This window comes from Cajanus cajan, chromosome 10 (assembly GCF_000230855.2).
Source record: "Cajanus cajan strain Asha chromosome 10, NIPB_CcT2T_4, whole genome shotgun sequence".
NCBI lineage: Eukaryota > Viridiplantae > Streptophyta > Magnoliopsida > Fabales > Fabaceae > Cajanus > Cajanus cajan.
Window position 1 is genome coordinate 48,782,977 of NC_138526.1, and position 25,293 is coordinate 48,808,269.

Consider the following 25,293-nt stretch of genomic DNA (forward strand, 5'->3'; position numbering starts at 1 on the left):
TTTAATTATGGTCTTAGATGAAAAAAAACAAAACATAATCAAAGGAAGTCTTTATTAAAATTGTTCGATAAAATTAAGTAATTAAAAAATTTTTTTTTTATAGCAATAGTATTATGAAAAAAAAAACTTTGCATGTATCAACCCTAACATTGAGTGCTAACCTTGGAATTAAAAACAAGAACTTAATTGAAAAGATAGTTTAATTATTCAACAAAGACCAACAAAAATTATTACATACTTTTAACTATTTAAAATTATAATTACCGTAACTTTTTGAATAAGACAAAAATTTAAAAATGTGAAATATATAATAATGTTAGAGAAAATAAAGTATAAAAAAAAAAGAGTTGAAAAGAAAAAGGTGGAAAGATTAAAATGATTAATAAAGAGGTTTAACGCAGAAAGTGGAAGGCAACTTTGAGGATGCGAAACGTGGGATATGATATGAGAAAGAAAAGGATAAAAGTGATCCCCAATAAACATTGTTTCGCCTTTTGCAACATCGACGGCACAAAACGACAAACGCCAATTTCAATAGAATAGCCCACCCACCCTAAGCCCAATTTAAAGGCCCATAAACCGCAAAGAAACAGTTACGCGGGCCCCTTGGAAGCCCACCAACTCACACTTGACTTTCAACATGAATCAGAGTGGGACCCAGAATATGCTCTCCATCCGCTCTATGCAAGTCAGCATCACCGTCGGATCAAGCAATCCTCTTTGAGCCGCTTGATGAAAAGACCGTGGGCCCCACCCCACCCTGCTTCGCTATCTCTCACAAGTCACAAGTCACAAGTCACAAGCCTCTTTGACTATCACTGCGCACACCGCACAGATACGAAGCCAGCCAGAAAGTGAGTGAGAATTGAGAAAGAGAAACCACACGCTCCCTCACTCTCTCTCTTTTTCCGCCATTGGAGTTTGGGATTGTGCTTTTCGAGAACGACACTTATATAATAACTGTTTATCATTCGCTAACCTCACGCTTTCCTTTCGCTCTCCGTGCGACGTCGTTTCGCCACCAAACAACGGCACCGACACTCCTTTCTTCTTCTCCAACCTGCATTTCAACGGTAACCATTCTCACCTTCAAATTAGGCTTTGCCTTTTTTTATTTCTGTTATTATTCTTGTGAGACCACGTGCGTATCCAACCGAGGGTTTTTGAGTTTCGCCGTTTTAAGTATTTTCAGCAATCGTGCGCTCCTCGCCATAATGCTGTTGTGTTGAAAAGAAAGTGAAAGTGTTTTCAAAGAAACTTGTTGTTTCCTTTTCGTGGCGGTGGTCACCAATTTGCCAAGCGCCAAACGAGGCACTGTTATTTGAAATTCGGTGGAATTGCTTGGAACAGTAATGGGATATTGGACCGTTCCGTTTAATTTGGCCAAAAGATTTTGATACTGGTCGTTGTTTGTTTCATGATGCCTTATCTTTTGGTTTTTGAAAATGGGATTGCATGGACCACTTCGTCTTGTTTTTTAGCTTCCGCTTTTTTTTTTAATTTTTTCGGATTTCAGTTTTGCCCCTACATTATCGCGTGTTTGAATTAACTAAATTTAATTTTAAAGTTTTGCATTAACTCATAAACCAACTTTTTGTTTTATTTATATTGTTCAATCTGTTGTAAAACATCCCGGGTTTTTCTCGTCTTGGGTGGTTCAGCTATGTGGGATTTAAAAGTCATCACATTCAATTATGTAGCTATTAGATTGATTAGTTGAAAGCTAGGAGGCTCCTTATAGCTACAACCTTTACTCATACTTTCTATCTGAACAGGGTGGCCTGTAAAGGAGGGGAAGTAATTGTAAGGAAACTTTTTTCCTAAAGGCTTATCATGCTTTTTTTTTTTTTTTTTTTTTTTTTTTTTTTTTCTCAGAAAGATTTTCAGTCTTATCACTTCTTACCATTGTATTGGCTTTTCCATTGAATTAACCTGATTGAAATTTCTCATTTGTTGCTGCTGCCGACCAAGTTATAGATATGACAGGTTTAGTTTTTGCTTGTTTTGTCTTTAATGTAGTCGGCAATGTATATCTAACTCCCTGCTATTGTGATTTTGCATAATGGTTTGCATTTGGTTTCCATGTTTATTAGGAGGAAATAAAAGAAAATGTGGTCTTAGAAGACACCCTTGATATTGATATATTTGTTTGTTCTCAATTATAATTTCTTATTTATGTACCATGGAATCTTTGTTTATGGAAGTTTGATTTGTGAATATAATCCAGTTGTGCAGCTGAAAAACAAGCAGAAGCATTTTCCCAACTGCATTCTCTTTGGACTACAAAAAGGTGGTATGCTGTTTCAAACCTGCAGCCCAGACAGTTTATTCAGCTGATGCCAGGTCAGAGCGAAATTCTGGAAATCATCCAACAGCATGAATAGAAAATTTAATGACCAGTTGAAAACGGATAAAATTTCTTTGTCATATGCTGATTTTCATCATGAAATCACCAAAAGTGAGGAAGACAACTCTTTAAAACCTTACAGAAATCAGCAAAAGCAAGCAACTTATAGAAGGGCAAGTGAGGAAGACGAGCTGGTTAAGTACATGTCAAATTTACCAGGCTACCTGGAGAAGGGAGAAAAAATTCCTGAAAAAGTTTTGAATGTTGGGGTGCTTGATTGGGCCACTCTGCAACATTGGCAGCACAGCCATAAACATGTTCTTTTAAGTAGCCGGAGCTCGACATCTGCTAGTAATACATCATCTTCTGTTTCATCAGAGGGATTATCTGGTAATTCTAGCAAAGGTGTCAGTTGTTCTCCTTCTCATCAAAGGATATTTCGCCCGTCGCTGCAATCTCACTTCAAGGCATCTCCAATGCAAGACTCCACTGTAGCTGTCAAATCCTCTGAAGGAAGTTTTGGAAATTGTCAGAATCTTAGAGGTGGCTGCAGTAATATGGACACACAGAGCAAATATGCTCGAGTTGGTGATCTTTCCCAAAACCATCCTACTAGTATACCAAAAGGATGCCATAGGAGACAACTGAATCGACATATTAATAAGGAAAGTGATACCCTGCCAAATTACGGAATGTACGGGGCAGCATCAAGTAAGAAGCTTGAAGTGAGTGCTCAAGATGGTGGGTTGGAGAAGAAAGTGGAGAATTTTGGACAACCAAATATTTATACTGATGAGCAAGTTATGCTTGGGAAAAGCAAACCAATTGTTCTTATTTTGCCTAGAGACATCCCCCAGAATAATCATTGTGAAGTTCCTGATATGCTACCCTCCTTGGGTCAAAAGCTAGGAAGTCCTACTCAAACAAGATTTTCAGGGAAACCTAAGGAACCTCCCTGTACATATTCAAATTCTGATATTTCCTACTCTCGTCCTCTGCCAGATGAAATTAGTGGAAGCCATTCTCAGCCAAAAAGGTCAGGATCCAGTTCCATAGATCCAGATGGTATTAAAATTCCCGCTTCTACTATATCAGCACCTGTACCGGTCAGAACGGGGAAAAGTCCATCCAAATCTAGAAAGGTCGAGGAAAAGAAACACGACATTGGTGCATCTTCATCTGCAAGTGGGTCTCTCAAGGGATTAGACCAGAAAGTAACTACTGAGAAATCAAGAAGTTCTTCACCTTTTCGTCGATTTAGCTTCAGCATTAGTTTTACAGGTAAAGGTTCTGGCTGTAAAGAGGTTGCGCATGTGCCACATCAGAGCTCCATAGCAGCACTTAAATCTAGTTCAGAAAATGTAAGAGGTTATGTTAGCTCAAAAAATCCAGTCAATGGTAAACCTGGCAATGCTAGCAAAAGCAGGTCCAGTAGCCCTTTAAGGAGATTACTGGATCCACTGCTGAAACCGAAGTCAGAAAACTGCCATCCTTCCATGGAGTCGCCTCGAAAAGATCCAGTGATAACAAATAAGAATTGTAGGTCTGGTCATGGGAAATTTTCTATGGAGAAAGAAATGGACAGGGACCAGAGAGTTGGTTGTACTACCACAATAAATTCAGTTGATTTGTCAAAGAGCAAGAAGTACGTGCCATCATCGTTTCAAGCACTTCTAAGAATTTCCGTGAAGAATGGTCAGCCGCTTTTGACATTTGCCGTTGACAATAATAGCAACATTCTTGTGGCCACAGTGAAGAACTTGGCTGTCTCAAAGAAAGACGAATGCAGCCATATCTATACCTTTTTCACCTTTAGGGAGGGTAAAAAGAAGAACGGGAGTTGGATGAATCAAGCAAGCAAGAGCAAAACTCCTGATTATATTCACCATGCTGTTGCCCAGATGAAGGTTTCTGATTCACACCATTATGATTCAACAAACCAGAATTGTGTGGACTCCTCTACCACAAAAGAGTTTGTTTTGTTTTCTGTAAAGCTAAAGCAAGGAGATGGTCGGGTCACTGACTATGAACCAAATGACGAGCTTGCTGCTATGATTGTCAAATCTCTGAAGGCTATCAATTATCCACATCAGATTGGTTGCCAGAATGACAGTCGAGACCTACATGTAACAGTTGTGCTCCCAACTGGGGTTCATAGTCTTCCAAGTAACGGTGGACCTTCATCACTGATTGAGCGCTGGAGAACAGGTGGATCATGTGACTGTGGTGGTTGGGATTTGGCTTGTAAACTTAAGACCCTCGTAAATGAAAGTCAAGCCTGTAGAAAATCAAGAATATCAAAAGCTTGTTTCCCACATCCATTTGAGCTTTTCCTTCAGGTACTACAATGATTAATTTAAGTTGGTTATTTCCTAAGCTTTTTCTTATTAATCTTGTTGGTTAATCTGTGGATGATTGATTAGTAAGGTTATTTAACAACTATCAATGTTAATTACAGGGGAATGACCAAGACCAAGAGAACCAGCCTGCTTTCAGTTTTTCACCCTTTAAGCCTGGTGTATATTCTGTAGCTTTTGATTCTTCATTTTCACTTTTGCAAGCATTCTCCATATGCATAGCGTTAGTGGATGGCTTGATCTCATGTGAACTTTCTGGATCAAGAAACTACATCGAAGGAAAAAATCCAAGGGAAACTCTGTTGGTGCAAACAGATGAACTAAAGGCTTTTGGCAAAATTGAGGACATTCCTGCTAGTTATGTTGCTTATCCTCCCCTCTCTCCAGTTGGTAGGGTCTAAAATTAACATGAAATCGTGTCTGTTGTCTTTTGCCATTAAATGCAGTGTGGGTAACTAGCGAAGAAATTAGTATGTGTTACTCATATTTGCTGCATATTGGTCAAAGACTCAAAGTCGAGATCATGACTTGATCATAAATCGTCATTTTGAAATATGAATCAGTTGAAGTGTGAATAGTATGAGTAAATTGTATTTTAGCTTCTGGTAAATGATGCATATTTATTATCTCTATTAATTGGTTGACTGCCGAATAAATCATGTATTTAGAGCCATATCGTTGATGGTTAAATGACCACACTCAATATGCTATTTCAAGCAATATTCTGTTCTGTGTAACTAAACCTGATTTCCACGGAGTGACTGCATGGTCCTCTCGTACCGTAGACATCACAGGATCAACTGTTGGGTACAGCTGCCAAGCCACTTTCGGTGGCTTTTAATTTTTAAATTAAAAGCGGGTCCCACATGATAATAAAATAATATTAAAGGTTTAGGAGAAATTACGAAAATGCCATTGGGACTTTCCTATAAATAGGGAAGCTGAAAATCATAATTTTCATCCCAAATCTTCTTCTCTTCTCTTTTCCTCTCTTATACACCTTGAGATCTGTTCTCGGTAGTAGTAGTCTCCTAATTCAAAGGAGTAAGTTATAGAGAGAGAAGTGTTGTAATTTCCTCCCTTTCAGTAAATAATATTTTTACTGTGGTTATTTTCTCCCTTGTCTCTTTTTACTCATCTCTTGTTTTAGCTGTGAGTAACTATTAAGCCTACTCTGGACCTAACAGTGGTATCAAAGCCACTAGGTTGTTTATTATTCCGCTGTGGTGTACATTGGTATAGTATCGGAGAAAATTCTTAGTATGCTCTGTGGCTGCAGTATTGCCTGATCAGTCACATCAGAAAAGAATTATTCTTGTTACTGGATTTTATCATTGTTCCAGTAGGCGGTACTATTCTAGTGGAAGTTACTTAAGTCGGTTTAATAGAAGAAATTATGGCAGCAAAGTTTGAGATAGAGAAGTTCAACGGGAACAATTTTTCCCTGTGGAAATTGAAGATAAGAGCAATTTTGAGAAAAGACAACTGTCTTAAAGCAATTGAAGGCAGGCCATCAGATATTACTGATGAAAAGTGGAGAGAAATGGATGACAATGCTGTTGCCAATTTGCACTTAGCAATGGCTGATTCAGTTTTGTCGAGCATAGCAGAGAAGACAACTGCAAAGGAGATTTGGGACACGCTCGTAAAATTATACGAGGTCAAGTCACTTCACACCAGAATATTCTTAAAGAGGAAACTCTACACTCTTCGAATGAGTGAGTCCACAGCAGTGACGGACCACATCAACAATCTGAATACGCTATTTGCTCAGCTTTCAACAGCTGATTTCAACATAGTGGAAAATGAACGTGCGGAGCTTCTACTTCAGAGTTTACCAGATTCATATGATCAACTCATCATCAACATAACAAACAATAATGTTGTTGGTCGTCTATCCTTTGAGGATGTTGCCGGAGCTATTCTTGAAGAAGAGTCCAGGCGAAAGAATAAGGAAGACAGACTGGAAAGTTCAAAGCAAGCAGAAGCTTTGACGATGATGAGAGGAAGATCAATGGAACGTGGCTCCAGTGGGAGTCAAAATCATGGTAGATCTAAATCTCGAGGAAGGAAGAACCTCAAATGCTATAATTGTGGCATGAGAGGGCACATGAAGAAAGATTGTTGGCACAAGAAGAGTGGAGGAGGGAAGAATTCTGAAGCGTCAACCTCTCAAGGTTGTGTTGCTAGTACCCAAGAAGATGGAGAAATCTTGTACAGTGAAGCAATAAGTTCCAGAGGCGAAAAACAACTCCATGAATGTTGGATATTGGATTCAGGTGCAACCTGGCACATGACTCCAAATAGAGATTGGTTTTGCACTTATGAATCAATCTCAGGAGGATCCGTATTTATGGGAAATGATCATGCTTTGGAAATTGCTGGAGTTGGTACTATCAAATTAAAAATGTATGATGGTACTGTTCGTACAATTCAAGGGGTACGACATGTGAAGGGCTTGAAAAAGAATCTATTGTCCATTGGGCAACTAGATGATCTCAAGTGCAAGATCCACGTTGAAGGTGGAATCTTGAAGGTAGTTAAAGGCAATTTGGTGGTGATGAAAGCTGAGAAGATCACATCAAATCTATACTTGCTCTTGGGAGAAACGTTGCAAGAAGCAGATGCATCAGTTGCAGCAATAAGTCAAGAAGAGGCAACGATGATGTGGCATCGTAGACTAGGACATATGTCAGAACGAGGCCTGAAAATTCTTGCAGAACGTAATCTCTTGTCAGGGCTTAAAATGGTAACCTTACCATTTTGTGAGCACTGTGTGACAAGCAAGCAACATAGATTACAATTTGCCAAAGTAACTACAAGGAGCAAACACATACTTGACTTGATCCATTCTGATGTTTGGGAATCACCAGAAATTTCCATGGGAGGAGCAAAATATCTTGTATCATTTATTGATGATTATTCCCGGAGATTGTGGGTGTACCCAATCAAGAAGAAGTCAGATGTGTTCCCAGTATTCAAGGAATTTAAAGCACAAGTGGAACTTGATACTGGAAAAAGGATTAAGTGCTTGAGGACAGATAATGGAGGAGAATATACAGATGGTGATTTTCTGGCATTCTGCAAGCAAGAGGGTATTAAAAGGCAATTTACAGTTGCTCATACACCTCAGCAGAATGGGGTAGCAGAGCGGATGAATCGAACTCTCCTAGAAAGGACAAGAGCTATGTTGAGAACTGCAGGATTAGCCAAGTCTTTCTGGGCAGAAGCAGTCAAAACTGCTTGTTATTTGATCAATCGCTCACCATCAACAGCAATTGGTTTGAAGACACCAATGGAGATGTGGAATGGAAAACCATCAAATTATTCTTCATTACATGTATTTGGTTGTCCTGTGTACGTGATGTACAACTCCCAAGAAAGAACAAAGCTGGACCCAAAATCCAGGAAATGTATATTCTTGGGTTATGCTGACAATGTTAAGGGGTATCGCTTGTGGGATCCCACTGCCCACAAGGTTGTTGTTAGCAGGGATGTAGTCTTTGCAGAAACTGAACTGCAAAAGGAGCAGGAGAATGACAGCACTATCAAAGACACTAGTATAGTGGAGATAGGAGGAAAGTCTAAAAAGGATGACACCTCTGAAGCAGAACAAGAGCATGAGGAACAAGAACCAGATGAAGCCAATGATGAAGAAGTTCAACAAATAAGACGTGAGAGAAGGAGACCATCTTGGCATTCAGACTATGTTATGGCAAGTCATGATGCGTACTGTCTCTTAACTGAAGAAGGAGAACCATCAACCTTTCAAGAGGCGTTGAGGAGTTCTGATGTTTCTCAGTGGATGGCAGCAATGCATGAAGAAATAGAGGCCTTACATAGAAATAAAACATGGGAACTTGTTGATCTTCCAAAAGATCGAAAAGCCATTGGTTGCAAATGGGTCTATAAGATCAAACGTGATGGCAATGATCAAGTGGAGAGATATCGTGCAAGATTGGTGGTTAAGGGATATGCTCAGAAAGCGGGCATTGATTTTAACGAGATATTCTCGCCAGTTGTCCGATTAACCACAATCAGAGTTGTTCTGGCTATGTGTGCTGCATTTAATTTACATCTTGAGCAACTTGATGTAAAGACTGCTTTTCTTCATGGGGAACTCCAAGAAGAAATATATATGCTCCAACCAGAAGGCTTTAAAGAAAAAAGAAAAGAAAACTTGGTTTGTAGGTTGACCAAATCTCTGTATGGTCTAAAACAGGCGCCAAGATGCTGGTACAAGAGATTTGATTCCTTCATAATTAGCCTTGGTTACAACAGACTGAGTTCAGACCATTGTACGTACTACAATAGGTTTGATGACAATGATTTCATCATCTTGCTGTTGTATGTGGATGACATGTTGGTGGTAGGCCCCAACAAAGATCAGATCCAAGAATTGAAGGCACAATTGGCTAGGGAGTTTGATATGAAGGACTTGGGACCGGCAAACAAGATTTTAGGGATGCAAATTCACCGAGATAAAAAGGATAGGAAGATTTGGCTTTCTCAGAGGAATTATTTATTGAAAGTCTTGCGGCGCTTCAACATGCAAGACTGTAAGCTAATTTCTACCCCACTTCCTGTCAATTACAAATTATCCTCAAGTATGAGTCCTAGCAATGAAGCAGAGAGGATGGAAATGTCTCGAGTGCCGTATGCATCAGCGGTGGGAAGCCTTATGTATGCCATGATTTGTACGAGACCAGACATTGCACAAGCAGTGGGAGCGGTCAGTAGGTTTATGGCAGATCCTGGTAGAGAGCATTGGAGTATTGTAAAGAGGATCCTTAGATATATCAAAGGAACCTCAGATGTTGCATTATGTTTTGAAGGATCAGAGTTTTTTGTCAGAGGCTATGTTGATTCAGATTTTGCAGGAGATCTGGATAAAAGAAAATCTACTACTGGTTATGTGTTTACACTTGCTGGAGGAGCAGTGAGCTGGTTGTCTAAGTTACAGACTGTTGTAGCTCTATCTACTACAGAAGCTGAATACATGGCAGCTACGCAAGCATGCAAGGAAGCAATTTGGATTCAAAGGTTATTGGAAGAACTCGGGCACAAGCAGGAGAAAATTACTGTGTATTGTGACAGTCAGAGTGCCTTGCACATTGCAAGGAATCCAGCCTTTCATTCCAGGACAAAGCACATAGGAGTCCAATATCACTTTGTTCGTGAAGTAGTAGAAGAAGGAAAAGTGGATATGCAGAAGATCCATACAAAAGACAACATAGCAGACATAATGACAAAGCTTGTCAACACTGACAAGTTTACATGGTGTCGATCCTTATTTGGCCTATTGAAAACATAAGCAACATGAAGTATCAATAAAGAAGTGTCAGTGGTGTGAAGATATGATTAACTTAATCATAATCTTCAAGTGGGAGAAATGTTGGGTACAGCTGCCAAGCCACTTTCGGTGGCTTTTAATTTTTAAATTAAAAGCGGGTCCCACATGATAATAAAATAATATTAAAGGTTTAGGAGAAATTACGAAAATGCCATTGGGACTTTCCTATAAATAGGGAAGCTGAAAATCATAATTTTCATCCCAAATCTTCTTCTCTTCTCTTTTCCTCTCTTATACACCTTGAGATCTGTTCTCGGTAGTAGTAGTCTCCTAATTCAAAGGAGTAAGTTATAGAGAGAGAAGTGTTGTAATTTCCTCCCTTTCAGTAAATAATATTTTTACTGTGGTTATTTTCTCCCTTGTCTCTTTTTACTCATCTCTTGTTTTAGCTGTGAGTAACTATTAAGCCTACTCTGAACCTAACATCAACTAGGGCTGAAGGAGGCTCACAAAATTGGTAAGAGTTCTCGTGGGCATTATTATGCACACCATTCTTAATCTCACTTTGAATTTTGCTTCTTGTACTAACGGTTTAGGAGATAAATGCTGATATTTTGACGTGATTTAATAGTTAATGATTTTGATTAATGTGAAACTTATTCTTTGGTTCAAACGTGCCGTTTTATGATTGGTTTTCTTTGAACTTCTGGTTTTTACTAAAATAGAATTTCGTGGTGTAAACTGATCGTTGAAGTTTCATTTTTTATTTTTGGTCGAGGATCAATCAAAGTGATCAAAAGCTGCTAGAACTTGGGTACAAACGAAGCACCCAAGACTGTATAGAGTGTACGAAGCAGCAAGCCGGCTGAAAAAAGTGATAATATCTACACTGCTGCACGTTTTGCACTACACTTGGAAGTCAGGGGCAACTGTTTCAGATTTTCCACTTTTATCGTTTGATATTTATAGATAAAGACGTCGGGCAATAATTTTTAAAAAGGAAAAGCAGTGAATCTTGGAAAATGATGTATCATGGAGTGTGAGGAACATGTTTCAGGTTTACAACATGCAACCTTTGCATGCCTTTATGAGATATCATGGACCCAGACCCTCTACACATCTCCGGTGAAGCTAGAACTGTTTAGTACGCCTTTGCTTGCATGTCCAATAGGTGCGTTTTTGGATAATTTATGAAAGAAAACACAGAAGCTGGAGTTTGTTACTTTTACGTGAAAGGTAAATAACCAGTTTATGGTGTCACTATAGGTTCTCCTCAGATAAATAGATGAGGCCATTGAGTGTGCACAAAGCGAGCAGGATGAGTGGCCCTTATAAGAAAACATGCATAGGATTTAATTGAATAAAAAAATTAAAGAGAAATAAAACTTGGTTTTTCTAAAACGTTCTTGTATTTTCTTTTTTTGGAGTCTGGGAGGATTATGAGATGGGTATGGGAAGACAAAGAATCCACGTGAAGTGGGGAATTGAATTGATGGTAAGAGTAGGTTGATCTTATGATGCAATTTAACAATGAATAATAATGCTTCTTGTCTGATGTCCCACGCACGCACTGTGCAATGGTGACTGCTTGCTGCTGCTACTCTTTTCAAAACCTTTTTCCTTTTGCATTCGTATGCATGAACACTGCTGTTACATCACATTGCTTTCTTGATTTCCTTTCCTACCAAACCCACTGCTGTTTTTCCTTTTCTATTCTGATAACATGACATTTCCTCTGTCCTTCCTTTTCAGTCTAAATTTCTCTAATCCCAGATATTATTATTGCTCGTGCCGTCTCTCTGCAGTCTGCACTTTTATTTTCGGAGGCTGTTAGGTGACAAAGCACTAGGCAAGAATAAGTCTGCCTATTACTATTGCTATTGCTTCTGTGTCAGGTAATAAAATAGTTTTTCTTCTTCCATTTTGCTCCTAAAGAAATAAAATATAAGAATATTAATTCAAAATGAAAACTCTCTGGGCTTGCCAAACTCCATCCAAGTTCCGACTACCAACCTCATACTTTAGTCACAATTCACAAACCACTTGAATACTTTCGTAGTACGAGTATTGGCTTGGCACAATCTTTGTTCTTGTATAATTTAACAATACAACTTTCTGTACGTTTTTTTTCTTGTATAACTTGAATGTAACTAATCTAACTATTAATCAGATAGGCTCGATTTCAAAAAAGAAATACGTTCATCTCCAAAAATATTTTAGACTCGATCACTTTTACTTATACGATTATACCTTGCTGAAATTTATATCAACTTTGAATTGTACAAAAACTAGTTATCTAGATCGGCTATTTACAATCTGGTTTTAGTTTAGAGAAACAATTCAGGACAGAGTCGTTAAATAAGACACAAAAGTCATTATGACTTGATAAATTTTAATAATAATAATAAAGAAATTACTAAAAGAGAGTCTTATACAAGCAAAGTATTCCTCCTCGGTATAATTTATAGGGAAAAATAATTTATTAAATAGCAGAAAATTCTTGTATACTGTTCACAATAATGGCAAATAGGCCCAGCTGAGTCAGTTCAGGTTGTAGCGATCTGTAAAAATTGATCAAGAAAATACCCTTTGTCGAAGGTTTCCAAAACCAGATAGAACGTGTCCCCATAAAGACCTCAATAATTAGATCAAGTGTTAAAAAAATTATTATGGACCCTTTGTGTCAAGTGTCAACTTTTCAAGTATAGTGGAAGAATTCTAAGCAGTATAGCTGGATTGAGATGTGATGTCCATCTCTTCACATTTTATTTACATTATCGTAATAACGAAAGGAAAAAACAATTCACTTGGGTTGCATTAGCAATATAAGTAAAAAAAATCAATTAATTTGTAGTCGTTTCACAATTCTATAGATGAAGAATCAGCAGAAAAAAAAAAGAAGAAAAAAAAGCTGCAAACATGGACCATATATGATATACCTTACCAACAATTTTTTCTCTCTCTCTTCTCTCTTAATAATTATGAAAGAATGGAGACACCAAACATTTGTCACTTTGTATGCTTTGAAATTTATATATATTAATTACGGTCAATTACTCGATTTCAGCTCATAGTTGGGGTCATACGTGCTTCAGGAAATTTATCAAAATTCCAAATCCATGTGGGCACAAGATATTCGGATCTAAACTTGTACACTTACCCGTATGCTTCATTATTGCCCGAATTGTCATTTGAATGATCGGTAATTATAATTCACAGAGAAGGGGGGGAAAAATCGGGAAAAAAAGTTGTTTCTACAGAACGTCATGATGCTACTTTCTAGACAAAATAATTGCAACATAATCCCAATCCATGGATCAAGGGATTAGGCCTTCGTTAATTCAATAGTTGGTTCTTGATAAAAGGAAGCCCATATGGATGATCAAGGCTTTAAATGTAAGCAAGCAAAGCTGGAATGAGTAAATATGTCATTAAAACCAGACAGGACCTTATCATTAATAAAAACAAAAAGGAATATGATTGAGGAAATCAGAATAATGTGTTTCTTCATAATTACAATTATATTTGTTGAAGGTACTACACAAGTTGAGCAAACTCTTATTATTTGTCTTAGTCTGTTTAGTAACTACTTTATTATTACAGTGAAAAGGACTGCACAATTATTAAGCCACTTATAAATGCAACTATATATCTATATACAGCTTGAGCACAATAACATGTACACGTTATTGAGACTTATCTTTTACGAGAAATTTGACCCTATATATCAAGGTAGAGATATCACTTGTCGGGCACTTGATAGCGATTTCCTACTACGTGCCCAATTAAGTGGTAGATTTACACAATACATTATTGTTACTACTACGACTCAAAAAGTTGTAAAGGAAATTGGGCCAACTAAAAATTTGAAATAAAGAAAGAAAAAAGAAAAAAAGCTAACCACATATTAATTAATATGAAAATTTTCGATATCAATCTCAACTCACATACTAACATAGTGTTTAATCAGAAGGAAAAAATATTTTTTATTTGATAGAAAATTTAGACAAGTGAAACAAATAAAAAATAGAAGAGACTAAAAATTTATCTTAAATTCAAATTTAAGAAATGTTAGCGACATTTCTCTAACGTTTCTTTATCAATACTCTAATTATTTAGTCGATGAATCTTACCACTGAATTAAGAAAGTTGTTAGTGCTACAAAAGAAATGTTATAAATTGTAACTAATATTTCTCTTTAAACTATTCTCACAAACGCATCAGTGTTAGGATATAGAGGGAAAAATATATATTAATTAACTTGATTAACAACACATTGTTCGGTGGTATTGGCACATGACATATTTGATAAATTATTTATATATTTTCCCTAAAAGATAACAAGAATGAATATAGTATCTTTAAATTTTTTTATTTCACTATATAGCCTCTTTCACGTGAAAGCAATCTTGTTGTTCAATGAAAACACTAACAGTACAGTGAAACCAATTCTCCCGTTATACCTTTTTTCATATGTTACAGAATCAATCATATATCATCCAGCGGTTGGTACTTGTAGAATGAAAATAATATTGACTACTAGGTTGGAAATCAATTCAGCAAAATATCAACAGAGAAGTGTGCTGTGGAGAGCAAGATGAAATGAAAGCAAAGAGCAAATGATGAAGGATAGGTTGTGAATGATACCGCCAAACAGAAATCCTTTGGATCCAACAAAACAATTATTTTCTCCCTTCATCTTTCTCTCTTTCTCTCCATTCTTTCTCACACCTTATCCTTTTCTGGTCTAACAACACTCCACGAGAGAGAGAAAGAAGAAGAAGAAGAAGTGTTGTAGTATTGCTTCATTTTCATCAATGGGAGCTGGTTGCTCTAAATTGTGTCTATGTTGGTGTCCCTCCAACACCAAATCCAATCCTCATGACTTACCTGATAATGGTGAACTCATATCTCACTATTCACACCATCTGGGCCAATAGAAAAGAAAAGAAAAGAACAAGCTTTATTGTTTTCACTTCATCATAGTGATTTTGGAATTAAAGTTTTGTTTTTTTAACACGGATTCGTTTCTGGGTACAGAGAATGGGAACGAGGGTGAGAAGAAGGATTCTTGGTCTGGATTCACTGAGTTCACCTTGGACCAACTGAGAAGTGCCACGTCAGCATTTTCACCGGAAAACATAGTGTCAGAACACGGTGAGAAGGCTCCCAATGTTGTCTACAAAGGAAGGATTGAAGATGATAGGTTGGTTGCTGTGAAGCGCTTCAACAAGTCTGCTTGGCCTGATCCTCGACAGTTCCTAGTTAGTGTTCCTCTCTTTTGCATTTTGTTAGTGATCCCTTATTAGTGTGATATGATTAGTGTATATAAATGTGGGGTAACCCTCACTTTGTGAGATAACTTTTAGGAGGAAGCACGGGCAGTGGGGCAGCTGAGGAATGAGCGGTTGGCAAACTTGGTTGGGTGTTGCTGTGAAGGAGAAGAGAGATTGCTTGTTTCGGAGTTTATGCCCAATGAAACTCTCTCCAAACATCTCTTTCACTGTGAGTTTCCATCATTCATGTCTTCATCAATCAACAAAAAAAAGAAAATAGTCATCGGCAAACAGATTGATGGCAATGTAGATAACTAATCTGCGCTCAGCAGACGTAGCTTTCGCCACATTTAGTTTAAGAAGCTAAATTAAGAGTTGCATTTGATTAATTTGTTTGCTCCCTCCCCATTTTGTTAATGTAGTATGAGAAATCTTGAATGTAGACCAATGATTTCTGATTTGTATGATATGAACTAATCTGGTAGGGGAGACTCAGCCTATGAAATGGGCAATGAGGCTGAGAGTGGCCTTGTACTTAGCACAAGCATTGGAGTACTGCAGCAGTAAAGGAAGGGCATTGTATCATGATCTTAATGCTTATCGAGTTTTGTTTGATCAGGTACTGAAGCTTTTATGACCAGGTTTATGCCCTGTCTAAGTCGTTATGTTTTATTAACTATGCCTCTTGTTGACATGGTATCAATGGTGGACAGGATGGGAATCCTAGGCTTTCTTGTTTTGGACTCATGAAAAACAGCAGAGATGGCAGAAGCTATAGTACAAATTTAGCCTTCACCCCACCTGAGTATTTGAGGACAGGTACTATTTTTTTTTTTTTTTCGTTACAGAAGCTGACCTTGTACTAGGATGTCTTAAGATGTAATATATGTATTTCTGATGACAAGGAGGGGGTGAATTATGCGAGTAAAAGAGCAGTTGAGATTGCTGTACCCTTTACTCAAGCTAGTTGAATTATATGGTATTACTGTCTTATTTAGTTTATCCCACATTCATTTTGTTTGAGCAAAAAGTTCATTTCTCTTCAATTAAGGTAATATGAACTGACATATTCATCGGTGTAGCCTATAGGCATTGTATGTTTTTCTCCTTGTTGAAGTGAAAAATTGTTTATTTCAATATTGCTGTTAGTTTGTTATTATTGGATCATGGCCATATCTTTTTTGGTATGCTGATCTATACAATTTCTTAACTGAGCCAACACAGTTGTTTGAAATTTGGCAGGAAGAATCACCCCAGAAAGTGTAATTTACAGTTTTGGCACACTCTTGCTTGATCTTCTGAGTGGCAAGCATATTCCACCCAGTCATGTATACTCCCAGCTCCCTATTTTCTGTTTCAATTCAGTGACTTGTGCTTGAATTTTGTTGGGTTTACTGTAGCATCCTATGATAGATTGGCTCAAAATGGTTGCAACAATTATAGAGTTCATAAATAAAACGAGCGCATAATCTTTCAACATGTAGGCACTTGACCTTATACGAGGCAAAAACTTTTTGATGCTGGTGGACTCATGTTTGGAAGGTCATATTTCAAATGATGATGGAACTGAGATAGTGAGATTAGCTTCACGCTGCTTGCAGTATGAGCCTCGTGAGAGGCCAAACGCTAAGTCACTTGTGACTGCTCTAACTCCTCTTCAGAAAGAAACTTCGGTATGCTCTTCTTTTTCTCTCCCAGTTTTTTTTTTCCCTCTAAAGTTTCCTCTATCACAAGTTATTCAAAGATCAACGTAACTTGATTGGCCTGTATTTTACCATATTAGTGAAACAAGCAAAGCATTGGAATTTATTTGGTTTACATCTGGTGTTATTTATCAGGTTCCATCACAGGTTTTGTTGGGCATACCAGATGAGAGTATCCCATCAAAGGAAGAAGTTCCATTGACACCTTTTGGTGAAGCTTGTTCTAGAAGAGATCTCACTTCAATATATGAAATTTTGGAAAGGGTGGGATACAAGGATGATGAAGATGTTGCCAATGAGGTAATGAAATGTTTCCCCATAGGATTTATTCTTCTTTTGTTGTTCTATACAAGACTTTAATAGCTTCTTGATGCCAAATTTACTTGTTGGTAAACCTTGGTGTTTTTTCTTGAATTCTCGATATATATTGTGCAAATCTATCAAGTTTACCACCATCCTTTGAAAATTTCTGTATGTAACTTTTTAAGTGTTTCTTTCAAGTTTTAACTTCAATTCTTTAACAAGAGTTTTCCAATTTTCTCAATTGCTTTGGATATCAAGGTCTGATGCACTGTCAGATTCTTTTTTATTTCATATTAAACTAATAGTCTAATTTATTCAACAGTATCTGTATTTAGTTATAGCCATGATGTTTGCTAAATGACACTGGTTATAAATAACTGAAGACTGTTATATTTTAGTTTGTCATGAATTTATTCAATCAAACATGTGACAATACCATATTGCTGATGAGTTAGCTTGCCCGAAACTATCACATTTATTTAGAAAGAAAGTTTACTTCATTAGCACAGTGAAGAAGTATTGTTGTGCTGTTCTTATCAAGTTTTCCCTTCACTAACCTTGTACATTGTATTTTTGGCTGTGTCCTTCCTTTTTAACACAGCTTTCCTTCCAAGTATGGACAGACCAAATACAAGAAACACTAAATTCTAAGAAGCAAGGAGATTCTGCTTTCCATGCTAGAGACTTCTCTAAGGCCATTGAATGCTATACACAAGTAAGTCAGCTTTAAATTCGTGGATCATGAATCCATCATAAATCACCCAAAACAGCATGAGAATTCACTCTTTTGTACAAAATAAGTAACTTTTGATTATCAGCTTCATGGCAGACAAAGTTCATCTTTACTCTATTGAATTTTATGGGTTACTACTTACTATTATTTGGCTAGAACAGTGAATGATTAGCTTGTAGGGTAAAGGGATCAATGCTTAGGAATTATCAATTAGCCTTTCATTACTCACAAAACACACTCAATATAATAGACCGTTAGAAATATCATATTGACTAGTAATAGTAAAAATAATGTATATAAATAGTGAGCAATCTTCACTTAAAAGCCAATTTTGTAGAATTGAATTATGTTTAAACCTATATTATTAAAATGGTGGAAATCTCACATAATTGGAAGAAAAAGTGTGTTTTCTTTTTTTCCTTTTGTTTTTCTGAGAGAATTACCACTTGCTTGTTTTGTATAGTTCATCGATGGTGGAACCATGGTATCACCAACTGTGTATGTAAGGCGCTGCTTTTGTTACCTAATGAACAACATGGCACAAGAAGCACTGGGAGATGCCATGCAAGCTCAATCAGTGTCACCAACCTGGCCAACTGCATTCTATCTTCAAGCAGTGTCCCTCTTCAGCCTTGGGATGGACCATGATGCAGAGGAAAGTCTTAAAGATGGCACAACACTGGAAACAAGAAAACATAGAAATTGAAATGTACACAGTTTTTTTCTCTCCTTCATTTCTCGAGGAAAATATTACAAGCATTAGCTGTATGTATCCTTCTCTATCTATTGTTTTCTCCAACAGTTTTCAAACTCTCGATTGTCTATGCCACCTACAATTTTTTTCTTCTAAAAAAGTTGTGAAATTGCTCTAGTTCGTATAAAAATGTTATATTTTCTGGTCAGAATTGATTCAGAAAATGATTGCAAAACTTGAGAAAATGTTCACAAACTTAAAAAAAAAAATAGTATTTAACTATTTATCCGTGATTGCAAGACTTGAGGAAATTATTTTTTTTTGGTCTTCCCTGAGTATCTCCCTACTCTCAAATCAACTAATGTATCATGTATGTACATCTATTTCTGAAAGTACTACAGCTCACAAGTTGAAAGCCACAATTTTTTTGCACCTGAATATTGTAAAGATTTTTTTTAATCTTTTTTTTTATAAAAGATAATAATTATGTAATAAAACTAAGAGATTAGTTTCAATTTAGTCATTTAGAGTTATATACATTAACACATTATTTCTTTATATAATAAAAAAATAGTCAGCATATTTTTATTTCAAAAATTTAAACCATCATTATATGAATTTTCAGTGATTTGAGAACTAAATTAATTCCTCAATAATTAAATCTATAACAAAATTATATTTTATAAGTTTTTATCATCATTTTATTTTTCTAACAGTAAGGAATATAACATTTTAAATTTATGACTAACTAACTTAATGACAAAATTGAAAATGTTAATCAATAAATTGCGAGAGACTGTTATCAAGTTTATTGATGTTTGATAAGAGAGATTTGTGTAACTTGGTAGTATTAAGTTACAAAACGTGTGTTTGTGTGTAATGTCAAATTCTTTAACACGAATTTGTAGTAACTCTACATATTTATAACTTTCTTTCATTATTTTCTTAATTGTTTTATTAATATATATAAATAAATAAATATATATATTGATATTGCTCAAGGAGATGGGATGAGATGAGGTTAGTGATGCTGTCTGATAGTTTTAGTTTCATGGTACATATCTTACGACTCTCCGCTTTGCAGAATTCTATGACAATTTTATCATCAGAGTTCAAGTATTTATTATGACAATCATTAGTACACATTTTTACTACCTATCTCATACCCTTAGCACAAGACTAGTGTTGCCCTCGTGCATTTGATTTTCGCATTGGTAAACTGGTCACAAAGTGAGCCTGATTAACGAAAGCACTGCAGGTTCAATTTATCATAAAATCAAGATGCTACTATTATGTGCTAGCATGCAAAGGCACTCGTTTTAAATAGTAACGAACTAACGATCAAATTTAACCCTATCATATGCAGATAATCTCCGTCCTTTGGCACTAATTAATTCTTCTTTTTTCCTTTTTTTTTTCGGATTAAAGGGTCAAAGCCCAAAGAATTACAAACCCCTAGGAAAAACTACAGAACTACCATTAGCCAGGAAAGCTAAATATAAAAAATGGGGAACAACGTCATAAACTCGAAATTGAGATGGAATGTTAAATCTTAGTCATAATGTCAGCTGGTTGGTTGACTTACCAGGGGACATGATTAAGACCCCCTTCTTGGAGAAAGAATAATGATGATCCAACTCTAAAACGATGCTGATTTAAATCAGCATCGCTGAAGGATACGGATACCAAAGTGTGTTCATAAAAAGTTCAAATCTACAATCAACACACCAATTAATAACTAACCTGATGAATATGTAGATTTGGTGTTTACTATAATGGAAAAAAATACAAATAAAAAGGTCAAAGACAACACAAATCAAGCAAGAAACATATCCATCCGGATTACTCCCTCAGAGCACGTTTGAAGGTGCAGAGTTCATTTCACTAAAATATAAAAAGAAACAAACTTAAAAACCTTGCATGAATGAGCAAGCAATATTTCATGGTTGATTATAAAAGGTTACCATAGTCGGAAAACAACTATGTGAATTGAAAATCAACCCTAAAGCATGAGATGATGTGGATGACCTAAAAACCCAATGTCACCAGAAAGCATCAACTTGCTTCAGTTTCAACTTTTAAGCCACTGTCTGTTGAGCTCATTACGTTTGTTGAGCTTTCTGGTGCTTTTACTACATTTGGTAGGTACTTCCAACAGCGCTTGTGAACTCCACTAATTTTTTTTGGAGCATCTGCTATTGGCAAGCCTGCAATAAGTTGTATGATATCAAGTCAGGCCAGAAAACAAGTACTAAAAATTGTTTTAGTACTCACGCAATGCTTAATACAATATACGGTTTGTTTTGGGTACATTATGTTGCACACAGTATTCACTGTCAGAATTTATCAAATAAAGCTTCCAAGTTCTAATAAGCAACAGAAACAAAACTTGTTATAAACAAAATTTATAGATTTAAACAGAAATCATAATTAATTTGACATGGAATATGAAGAAACAGGAATAGAAGGTTGACCACTGAAATGTATGCAAATGTAATAGAGTGCGTGTGTGGCACCCATGCTCAATCATCTCACAAGTTTTTTTCAAGCCCAAAATAAGTGTTGAAACACTCTTGAAGTTCACCTAGGCAAATTTAGACCTGTTCCTTTTGAAAAAACAAGCTTTAGAAGCGCTCTCAAGTCCCAACAGTTCTATCAAAATGCATAAAGATATATTTACAATTCTCGTTTTCAGCAGCTGTTAGAATGGGTGAAACGGAGAACTATTTGGTGTCCGAATAGTGACACGAAATCTGAAGAGGTTCTATTAAAGTAGACTAAGCCAAGGGCCAGCATAATTGAGAATCAATTTGGCATTATGCCAACGAGGACAACCATGCAAGCTAAATGAATGCATAGACGACATAAAGCATCTCAGGCAATCACTAGAAAACCCCATGTGAGAACATAAATTCCAAGTATTATCATAAACACTGCAGCAATATTGCTCAGAAGCGGAGACAAGCATAGGAAGTCTTTAACAAAAGTCACACAAATGAAGCATCAATTAAACAGTTTTCACTTTCTGGGTCATTGTAAATTGTAATTGACAGAAGCACACCTGTTTAATTGGCAACTCAAAAGGGCAAAGAAGCCAGCCCAATCAGATAAAACACAAACACCTCAATGAAAGACTCCCTACACTTTTCACTAATCTATTATTTTATTGATTATGGAAAAATCCGCGTTGATAATCCTCTTAAGTGTTTATTATAGATGATAAGTGTTTATAATAGACTGATTATCCTATATGACCTAGGCAAATTCCTATGTAAAGAAAGGCATTCTTATCCTAGCCTACATTGTTATTGAAAAATAGTAGAGGAGCATGTGATTATCACTGCCTTCGACAAACAAAATCAGCTGTGCATAAAAGAAATGAAAAAACAGACTAAAAAAAAGAGTCAAAAACAATGCTAACACAACTTAGGACACTAACGAACCATTTTTATAAGCAATCCCCCATGCTTTTCCATGTCTTCCATCCTGCAAAAAACATACACAAAATAAAATAACAAAAGGAGACTATAGAATTCATGAGAACTGAGAAAAGTGAAGGAATATATCAGTATCATTGTGAAATGCGCGTCTGAAATGGTTGAAATCCAATACGAAGGATCGAAGGTAAAGAAAAGAGTTGAATATCGAAAGAGAAGCACCTTGTAGAGATTGAGTTTGGTGATTTCGTAAGAAACCTCGTTCCAGTGAGTCTTGGCCATGTGGTAGCCGATTCCCCAGTTAGGCAAGAACTGAGCCACCTCGAACAAGTTCTTCTTTCTTCGCTTCGATTTCTTAGGGTTTTGAGCAGGAGCAGAAGAAGAAGAAGAAGAAGAAGTAGAAGAACTGAAGGCTCTGATGAAGTTGAGTGAAAATCTAAGTAAAGAAGAGTTTCGAACAGATTCAAGTCTTGCACCCAACGCACTCGCCATTGATTTTGTGTTAAAATCCCTCTGGAGAAATCAGAGATTGAAGCAAGTGTCAAAAATGTTAGAGACGGGGAAATGGATTGGACCAAATGTCGCAGAGACTAATGTTACCTGAAAAGTGTCCAAAACGCAGCGCCGGAACAAGCCCGGGAAAGACGTGAGGATCGCCCAGGCCTTCAAGGAGTGAAGTTCCCATGGATTGGGCTTATGGGTTTTTTCCACTTTCGGGCGACCAAGCCCAACCCAGCTAGCTTAACAGTGGGCTAAGTTAAAACAATTTGAAAGATCTAGGAACAATGCTAACAACACAGCGCTTTTAATTGTTAATAGGGTGTGATGTGAGACTAATTAAAAATTTGATAATATGATTATCCTATACGAGTAAAATAAATGTTTTTTTTTTTTATTTAAATAAACTAATCACAAACTAAAATTAAAAATAATGCTCATTTTTATAACTTAGTATTGTGAAACACGAAATTTGTTTTGAACCTTCCGGCTCTTGCCCTAGCAGACATTCGTTAAATCGTTCCAAGACTCCCTCGCCGGCCACCGCACCTCCTCTGTTAGGTATTTCATGGCTTCTCTGCTCTGTTTCTCGCTTTCATTCTTCCCCACTTTTATACGTTTATTTATTTAAACTCATTCTTCTCAAGACCCTTTTCTAACGATTGATTTACGAACACACCTAGTTGTGCGTTTCGCTTATGAGATGGAAACCTCGTTATGAAATCGCGAAATCTGGGACTAGAAACATGAGGGATACAGGCAAAAAGTGTTAGGTTATGTGGTGAATCAATGAAGCAAAATATTATTGCTATGATTCCTTTGCTTGTCAATTAATTTGTTCCAAGAGGCTATTTGGAAATTCTGTGTTTTTAGCTTTTCTGTGTCCTCTTATTTTGTTTAATCTGCATACTTGTTTGCCTAAATTGTAAAAATAACCTTCCGTTCAGCATTTGGTGGATCTAGTTCATATACTTTTAAACAATAATCCGATTCTAATGTCCCATTATCTTATTCATGTTGTCTTATAGTCCAAGAGTGTCATGGTACAACACTACAACATCAATAACCTCATTGCATTCCATCCCCCTAAGCAATAATTATTTATATAAACAATAAAGAAGATAATTAAAGACTATAAAGTGGAAGAATTATGATATAGTATACAAATTCATTTAAAGAATTTGATAGTATACACACAAGTTGTTGTTTACTGACTTACTACTACTATCTTACACAAATCTCTCTCATTAAACTTCAATAACATATTCGAGTGAATCATAAAGCATAGGGTTTATTTGCAGCATACCATCAACATCAGCAGTAGCACTTGTGTGTTAGATGGTTCATTCCTTTTAGTTTTAGATATTCTGAAAATATTCTTGTCTTCCTGTAATCCTTGATTTTCATTATCTGAATTCATCGTCTAATTTTTTTAGGGAATTTTCAGGGTACAATGGCTGCCAACATGTCACCTTCTGCATTTGATAAAGAACAGGTTGGTGTTCTTTTCTCTTCTTCCGATTATGTAAATGCTGATTTGGTGGTTGATGTTGTTAATTTGACACCCCATTTTGATTCCAAGTTTAAATTTGTATCGGGTGCTATTTGATTATTTAGTTTTTCTTGTTTTTGGATGTGTTTCAAAATTCAATAATTCATTTGGTAATGGAGCAGATATTTGGAATGGCTGAAAAGGAGATGGAATATAGGGTCGAATTATTCAACAAGTAGGTGTCCCTGCTTTTGCTGTTATAACATAGAATTGACTGCATTTTGTTTAAGATTTGTTGGTGAATAATTCATTGGTTAACCTTTTGTTGTTTTTACCGTTCAGGATGACCCAGACCTGTTTCAATAAGTGTGTTGACAATAAGTAGGTCTTCTAATCGCGTAAACTGCTACAAGTGTCATGTTTGATGCCCCTCAAATGTCTTCCAGTTATTTGGAAATTAGTTTCGTATTACTCAAAAAGAGTAGTCTGCTGTTGCATTATTTTGGTCATGGACCAATGAGGGTGTTATAATAATATCTGTGTATTACATTTTTCTTCTCAGGTACAAGGAGTCTGAGCTAAATATGGGTGAAAATAGTTGCATTGACCGCTGTGTTTCAAAATATTGGCATGTAAGATGTTACTTAAGTTTACTTTTGATGTTTCACAGGCACTTTTTGAGTTGTCTATTTGTTATTCTATTCCATATTATTCTTTAGGATAGTTTCTCAGCCAGATGTTTCAGGATGAATCTTAGTGGAGTTTTGTATGTGTGGCTCATGAAAGTTTTGATTTCAATATGGTGGTGTTTTTCTTTTAATACTATTGGAATATGCAAATGTTGACCTTAGTGATTATCTAATTGTTTAAGCATTTTCTTTGCTAGGTGACTAGTCTAATTGGTCAACTGCTTGGTTCTGGGAGGCCTCCGATGTAATCCAAGTGTCCTGTCGTGTTTTCTTTTGCGTTTAGCAATCTGTGATTCACATCTTCGATATTGATAGCTGATTCCTTGTAAATTTAATACTTTGCAAGGTCTTTATTTTTTTGCATGACTATTTTGAGGCAATCTGTTTTTGTTAAGAATTAAGAAAATGATTGATGAGTTTTTAAGGCAGCCAATGATGAACAATAAAAATAATTTTAGTTAATTTAGTGCA

The 25,293-nt window shown here is 36.3% G+C and overlaps 4 protein-coding genes across 7 annotated transcripts; 3 read left to right on the forward strand and 1 right to left on the reverse strand.

Moving 5' to 3' along the window:
• Positions 1 to 754: 754 nt before the first annotated feature.
• Positions 755 to 5,314, forward strand: LOC109806379 (uncharacterized). 2 transcript variants are annotated; one of them, XM_020368762.3, is made up of 3 exons: positions 755 to 1,073; positions 2,228 to 4,686; positions 4,806 to 5,314. In XM_020368762.3, the coding sequence occupies exons 2-3, from the start codon at positions 2,377 to 2,379 to the stop codon at positions 5,103 to 5,105; spliced, it is 2,610 nt and encodes an 869-aa protein (XP_020224351.1). In that variant the 5' UTR covers positions 755 to 1,073; positions 2,228 to 2,376; the 3' UTR covers positions 5,106 to 5,314. The 2 variants fall into 2 exon arrangements, with proteins under 2 accessions (XP_020224351.1, XP_020224352.1); XM_020368763.3 differs by lacking the exon at positions 755 to 1,073 and adding an exon at positions 1,148 to 1,803.
• A 9,082-nt stretch (positions 5,315 to 14,396) lies between these two features.
• LOC109806573 (serine/threonine-protein kinase BSK5) lies at positions 14,397 to 18,883 on the forward strand. The gene is made up of 10 exons (XM_020369022.3): positions 14,397 to 14,896; positions 15,038 to 15,261; positions 15,367 to 15,502; positions 15,759 to 15,892; positions 15,987 to 16,092; positions 16,516 to 16,601; positions 16,758 to 16,946; positions 17,112 to 17,276; positions 17,881 to 17,994; positions 18,476 to 18,883. The coding sequence occupies exons 1-10, from the start codon at positions 14,815 to 14,817 to the stop codon at positions 18,716 to 18,718; spliced, it is 1,479 nt and encodes a 492-aa protein (XP_020224611.1). The 5' UTR covers positions 14,397 to 14,814; the 3' UTR covers positions 18,719 to 18,883.
• A 1,554-nt stretch (positions 18,884 to 20,437) lies between these two features.
• Positions 20,438 to 22,888, reverse strand: LOC109806019 (uncharacterized). 2 transcript variants are annotated; one of them, XM_020368348.2, is made up of 4 exons: positions 22,744 to 22,888; positions 22,366 to 22,656; positions 22,150 to 22,192; positions 20,438 to 20,913 (listed from the first exon to the last, which is right to left on the reverse strand). In XM_020368348.2, exons 2-4 carry the CDS (start codon positions 22,633 to 22,635, stop codon positions 20,762 to 20,764), a joined length of 465 nt encoding a protein of 154 aa, XP_020223937.1. In that variant the 5' UTR covers positions 22,636 to 22,656; positions 22,744 to 22,888; the 3' UTR covers positions 20,438 to 20,761. The 2 variants fall into 2 exon arrangements, with proteins under 2 accessions (XP_020223937.1, XP_082922053.1); XM_083065927.1 differs by lacking the exon at positions 22,744 to 22,888 and having other exon boundaries at positions 22,366 to 22,718.
• Positions 22,889 to 23,046: 158 nt separating this feature from the next.
• TIM10 (Tim10/DDP family zinc finger protein) lies at positions 23,047 to 25,293 on the forward strand. 2 transcript variants are annotated; one of them, XM_020368935.3, is made up of 6 exons: positions 23,047 to 23,202; positions 24,089 to 24,136; positions 24,316 to 24,368; positions 24,476 to 24,514; positions 24,696 to 24,765; positions 25,020 to 25,293. In XM_020368935.3, exons 2-6 carry the CDS (start codon positions 24,095 to 24,097, stop codon positions 25,068 to 25,070), a joined length of 255 nt encoding a protein of 84 aa, XP_020224524.1. In that variant the 5' UTR covers positions 23,047 to 23,202; positions 24,089 to 24,094; the 3' UTR covers positions 25,071 to 25,293. The 2 variants fall into 2 exon arrangements, with proteins under 2 accessions (XP_020224524.1, XP_029128763.1); XM_029272930.2 differs by having other exon boundaries at positions 23,060 to 23,202; positions 24,078 to 24,136.